General features: G+C 47.3%; 1 protein-coding gene across 1 annotated transcript; it reads left to right on the top strand.

Annotated features, from left to right (window-relative positions):
• Nucleotides 1-740: 740 nt before the first annotated feature.
• LOC142765832 (uncharacterized) lies at nucleotides 741-5,821 on the top strand. The gene is made up of 4 exons (XM_075867636.1): nucleotides 741-745; nucleotides 4,163-5,208; nucleotides 5,331-5,432; nucleotides 5,691-5,821. Exons 1-4 carry the CDS (start codon nucleotides 741-743, stop codon nucleotides 5,819-5,821), a joined length of 1,284 nt encoding a protein of 427 aa, XP_075723751.1.
• Nucleotides 5,822-6,322: the final 501 nt, after the last annotated feature.

The raw sequence follows: 6,322 nt of genomic DNA, 5'->3' as shown, positions 1-6,322 counted from the left end.
CCTATTCCGATCGCCACTTCGAATCAGGCTTGTTACTGTGAGACACGCCTACGGAGCCGCGTAACTAAATGACTCTAAGCGGCCACAACTTGGCTTGATTTCCTGCCTACTGGCGTGTATTGTAGCCAGGATATGACTAAGAGTCTACAGACGATGACCGACTCCGGTGCGCTGCGGCGTTTATCCTGACAACAGCCCTAAGGCTCATAAAAACACATTAAATAGCATATTTGCATATCCTCTACGTTTTATTCTCTAGCTGCATGTCATGTCTGTATTGCCTGACCTAACAACATTGAAAAACACGAGGCATTTAATACAAACAGAACGTTGTGAACAGAAAAATTACAGTGTTTTTGAATATTCATATGGAGCTTTCAAGGAATGAAACGATAGCGCGTAGCTGATAACGGTCCCCATTGATTCGCACTCTAATACGCTATCACAAAAGTCAGTGGCAGTGGCCCAGTGCCATACCTGAATACTGGACCAGTGTGGCGCTGACACTGGGACAGTGCCACGTTGCATGAGGCACGCTGGCGCTGTACGATAGGACACCCATTATCGGCTGAAATCTGGCTTTTAAATTGTTTTTAAGAATTTTTGTCATGCGCACATTGTAATTAGGGCTGAAACATGCACGCAGCGAAAAAAAAGAAAAAAAATGCGTGAGCTAAACTTACTGCCTCAACTTACCGCACATCCTGAGCCTGCCACGCTACCCATTACAACGCACCTGAATGAGGTGAGTGGATGTATTTTTTTTTATCTTAAAAAAATTCATGTCTACAATAATTTGATTTTCTCGTTTGCATGCGCAGTGCTTCGTCTCTTCGTGCTCGCGCGAAACCAACAGGTGATTGTTGACTTATTTTTTGCGGGTTGCCTTTGATCAATCTTGCTAGGAAACGCAGCCACTATTACACAGAACACCCAACATAAGCGCTTGTGTTGTGTGTTCTGTGTAATAGTGGCTGCGCTTCCTAGCAAGATGGATCCTTACCAACTGGCCCGATACAATCGTTTATTGCCTTGGATCACTTCCATCTGGCATGTTTTGCCGCAAACCTTGTTAGCGAAGCGGCAGATGTGTTACGGCAATCGTAGTGACTGCCTATATGCGGTTAGTCATACCTATGTAGAAAACAGCGTTCATCTGAACTGCTCACTGAACACTGTATATTTCATCCCTCGATGGTTTGGAGGTATTTTCGTCCTCCTCGTTTACGATAGTTATAGCGCGAGAACAGAACGACGACACAGAGACAAGAAGGTGTCGTCGTTTTGTTCTCGCGCTATAACTATCGTAATGCCATACCAACTAGCCCAAGCTGCCACACTCCTCGTTTACGTTCGGCCTACGACAGCCGCAGCAGTTCACTCTAGCCGAAACACCATTAGGCTTAGGGCCGTACATCGTGGACTACAGTTGCTGGGAAGATCGTAGATACTCAGTTAGAAAGAGTCTAATAACCGATAAAATGCAGTTTCGATCATAACTGACCCATGAGTGGTCATATTTTCACTTTCGACTACACAAATCATAAGCTAACAACAACGAGATTCGGCATTCCAGCCGATAACTGCTGCCGGGGACGTGCAACTTTCTGCGGTACGAGCCGGAACGACTCACTGCTAGAGTAGGTTGGTCGTGATTATAAGACTGATCACTACTGTCATGCTTTGTTGCGAATTATCAGTTCTATCGATGCCTTTTATGAAATACATCGACGAAACTCGTTCAAACTTCAAGGAAAGCACACCCGCACGAGAGGGGGGGGGGCATGCGTGGAATAAACTAGGGTCTTTTTTCCCCGAAATTCTTGCCCCCCCCCCCAAAGTAAGCACAGTAAAAACACGACTCATAGCTTAGAAGTGTGGCAGCTTGGGCTAGTTGGTATGGCATGACGATCGTTATAGCGCGTTATAGCGTGATTTGTTCGCGCGCTATAACGATCGTCATGACACTTAAGTTCTGTACCTCTCTGCCCCTTTAAAGAACGCAATTATCGTTGTAACCCCCCTCCCCAGCAAAATCCTGGCGGCGCGCCTGACACGCGCACTCCACGTATGATTGCTTTAGCGCACTCGCACATACATCCAGTACCTAACTAAAACTAACAGTACATATGTGCAGCACATAGATGAGAATACCATTATGTTCGGAAAAGTTTATGCTCGACATCTCGCGAATAAATATGAAGTCTTAAAGAAAGTGCGCCCATCGCGCCTAAAGCTCTTCCAATGTACCGCTAATGTTTTCAGTGTGCTCTATAGACTGTATACAGCATGACCAGTGCCTCCCAGCGTGCTTTAAGACATTGGGCTACGCTGTACAGTGTGTCCCAGTGCCCACAAGCGCGCTGTAGTACACTGCGACACATTGTGCAGCGTTTCCAGTGTCATACAGCCCGCCGAAACGCACTGAGAGACACTGCAAACGCTGTTTTTTTTTCAATAGGCTAGGCAGTTCTTTGTTTCCTTTGGCATGGGTTTGCGCTTTGGTGATGAGGATGGAACGGCATCAACGTGAAGGTGCATAATGTAGTCATGAGTAAATAAGATGTAACAATGTTATTTTCTGATCTTGCATGCTGCGTTTCGTTGCGAGGAAAACTATGGCAGCTCAGCTGAAGACCAAGGGAACATCCGGGAAAGCGAAACATGAACTCACTGTAAGAAAGGTATGACACGGAAAGCCACTTTGTAGCTCAACAGCGTTTTTCTGCTTTGGTTTATGAAGACATGAATTTTAATTCGAAGCACAAAACTTGAAGTACTGCCCCATAAATACTGTTTTCATAGATACAGAGGTTTAATGAATTTGTTGGTTAAAATAGCGTCGTGAACTGCCACTAATCTCTTCGTCACTGCAAACAATGTATTGCACACGCACAGATCTGGCGATTAACACTGACGTAAATATCACCTGTACCGCACCCCCTCCCTCCGTCGTATATGCGCATGGTTTCTCTTCTCTCTTTTTCACAGCTTTAGTGCTCTTCCCCCATTCCCCTACAGGCACTGAGCCGTGCTGCCAACTATGGGGCTGCAGAAGTTGCGTCTTTTATTTTCTTCAACCTCTTCCTCTCTTTTTACTTGGCCCTATTCGCGCGCAGCCAACACCACCTAGAACTAGGAGAAGGCCCGCGCATGTCCCCCTCTCCACACCAACTACGTCACCACAGTGAGATCTGCAAGCCCGACGACGCGAGCAGAGAGAGCGCATGGCGCGCACGGGAACTGCCGCGGCTCGGCTTGGCTTTCGGCTGCGGCTAGTACGGAATCCATGTGCCAGCATGCGCGTTGTGGGTAGAAAACTGTTTATTGAATGTGGCAGCCGCAAGGTAATTTTTGATGCAGAAAATAAGGAAATTTTATATGTTTTTTCATTTACATCATGGTCTATTCATGCGGCGCAGTACTGGTTATAAAAATTGCGATATACTGCAGGCTTGAATACATAAGAGCACCAATGCTAGCGGTATCAGCCTAAGCATCTGACAACGCTGACACTATTTCCAGTGCTGCAGTATGGTGGCTAGAGGGGGAAGTGTGACGGGCGCTGTATCCCCGCCATGGGAGAGGGATGCGCGGAACGCAATGAAAGTTCTGGCCGCCGCAAGGGGCGCTGGTGTAGTAGTAGGTGCTCGCCACGCTTGCTTTGGCACGCTCGTTCTCTCTGTGCTGTGCCGTCACCTTGTTCGGATGCTACGCGCTCGCTGTCGTTTGTTTACCCATGTGTTCTGCGAACCATGCCGTCAAGTCGTGCAAGTACATGCTTCGTCCCTGGCTGTAAAGGCGGGTATAGATCGTGCTCGGAGAAGCTTTCCGTCTTTAAAGCCCCGAAGGATCTCTCGAGGCGAGAGCAATGGGCTCGAAATATTAAGCGGGCTGACAAAGAGCTGACGAGAGACAGTGTCGTTTGCGAGCGGCATTTCGACGCCAGTTTCATCGAAAGGACATACCGCCACATTATAAACGGTGAGGTTGTCGAGATACCCCGCGATTGTCCGCGTTTATCAGAAGATGCGGTGCCTACGCTGTTCCCAGACGCACCGAAGTACTTTACCAAAAAAGCGCCCGTGAAAAGAAAGGACAGAAATATATGTGAGCAGCGCGGACCTGCTAAAAAACGGCAAAAGCCGAACTCTGTCAGCAGGCAAGAGCCCGAAGCACACGTGCAGCAGCAGGAGCACGAGGATCCCAATGTTCTTCCCGAGGTGGAGACATCTGATGCAGTTCCCGCCGACGCCGAAGTTCAAAGGGTGTGCGGCAACCTCCGTCTACCCGACGAAACATGGAACAAGTTAACGTTTTGCTGTGAACGTGATTCTGCGTTATACGGCGTTTGTGAGCTCGAGGGCGAGCAGGTGGACCACATCTTGCTGCCCAAGTTTGTGAAATTCAAAGCTAATAGCAGCCAACAGAACTCATTGTGTTGCTTTGTATACTTGAGGGGCAAACTGCATTCACAGTGTACCGTCTCCTCGCCGGAAGAAGCGCAGTCGGTGCTCGACAGCACACATGCACTTGCATTGTGTCAAGGCTGCGGCATGAGACCGGAAAAGCAAGGACAGTATGTATTGTTTGCTGGGAATTACTTTTCTGCCAAGTGTACTTATGTGTGTGAGAGTGGCTCCTGCATACATTGCAAATACCTCAGAAAACTGGTGCAAAACCAAATGTCGCGAAAGCGGCGTAGCGGGGGCATGTACAAACGTCAGAAGAAGCTCGCTAACACACGCCGCAGCTTGCGTACTGCTCAGAAGAAGCTGCTGAATGCAGAACGCGAATTAGCAGCGATGCGGCAGGCAAATCAACAAATTGCCGACGAGGTGCTGGGCGCTCGCATTAAAAGTTTGCCTGAAAAGCAACAAATGGCTGTCAGGGCCTGCTTCGAGGCAGCTACAAGAAAATCAACATCTGGGATGTTGTATGAGAAGGAATGGATTTTGGAGTGTGTACTTCTGCGGATGCGTAGTCCTAAACTATACGAGCAGCTTCGTAAGCAAAAAGTTCTTATATTACCAAGCAGGACGTGTCTCCAGCGCTATACTCGCAGTTTCAAAAGCGGCTTTGGATTTAACAAAGCAGTTTTCAACGCCCTTGCTATCAAGACTAAAGATATGGACATCTCCAGTAGACATGGAGGCATCATCTTCGATGAGATGAAGTTGGCTGAGCATTTCAACGTCAGTGCAGCAGGTAAGCGCTACCATTTCTTCAATCGAGCATCAGATCACTGAAGATGCACCACGTTTGCCCAGTATAGGGCCTGTTTTTATACTGCGGAGGCAATCAGTTTTTCGTTTTTAACTTATTTCCAGGGACAGTGGAAGGCTTCGTTGACCTCGGAAAGTTCACCCAGGAGGAAGATCGGACGACTCCAGCCGACCATGGGATGGTGATGATGTTTCAACCTTTTCAAGGTGAGGAAGCGTTATTATCAATTTTGTGTGCCAACACATGTTTACTGATAAAAGCACTTTCACTTTGCCAAATTAATGAAGAACTTCAAGTCGGCTCCTTATTAGATGTCACGTTTATTGAGAGTGCCTAGTCAGCATAGCGAATTGCACTTGTGTAAGGTGCAAGAAAGCCTGTCAATTTTGTGCGAAACAACTTAGCAGGTCAGGCAGCTGTCTTGCTATAAACATGAGTCTAACTATATGACTGATTTTGTGCAGGTGACTGGACACAGATATTGGGAGTGTTTTCATCCAAAGGGAACATCAAAGCAGAAATGCTGGCGAAGCTTCTTCTAGAGGCCATTCTACTGTCAGAACAAGCCGGACTTTTCGTCGACTTTATCCTGTGATGGAGCGACCTGGAATCGGAGCATGTGGAGGTCATTTGGAATTGGCGGTATGAAACAGAACTATTTGTTCTATTGTGGCCAATTTCAACATGCCTGCTATGTGCATGGGGCACGTGAAACAATATATATGCATCTCAATATCAGCGATATATTCCCAGAACAGTGAGGTTTGAAAAGCAGAGATGCTGACTGCTTCTTTTTTCTTTATTTCAGCATCCTCAGTCAAGACCACCTGCAATGTTACCCGCCCTGTGGACCCCTCCAGAAAGCTTCACTTCTGCTCCGACTTCCCACATTTAGTGAAATGTGTTCGCAACTCATTTGTAAGCACCAGGTTCACCACTCAAGATGGTCGTGCGTGTGTTGAGGACATTGAGGCAGCATGGGAGAAAGACAAAAGTTCTTTAACTCTGAAGGCCATGCCACATATTACGAGAGTGCACATTCGGCCCAATTCTTTTGAGAAAATGAAAGTTAACTTGGCGTTCACACTGTTCAGTG

This window comes from Rhipicephalus microplus, chromosome 6 (genome assembly GCF_043290135.1).
Source record: "Rhipicephalus microplus isolate Deutch F79 chromosome 6, USDA_Rmic, whole genome shotgun sequence".
NCBI classification, from domain to species: Eukaryota; Metazoa; Arthropoda; class Arachnida; order Ixodida; family Ixodidae; genus Rhipicephalus; species Rhipicephalus microplus.
This window is presented reverse-complemented; position numbering and strand designations above follow the sequence as displayed.

What these genes read in the sequence shown, in the direction of transcription:
- LOC142765832 (XM_075867636.1), top strand. An exon ending in TTTCAACGTCAGTGCAGCAG is followed by an intron (nt 5,209 to 5,330) that starts GTAAGCGCTACC and finishes ACTTATTTCCAG; the next exon opens with GGACAGTGGAAGGCTTCGTT. An exon ending in GATGTTTCAACCTTTTCAAG is followed by an intron (nt 5,433 to 5,690) that starts GTGAGGAAGCGT and finishes GATTTTGTGCAG; the next exon opens with GTGACTGGACACAGATATTG.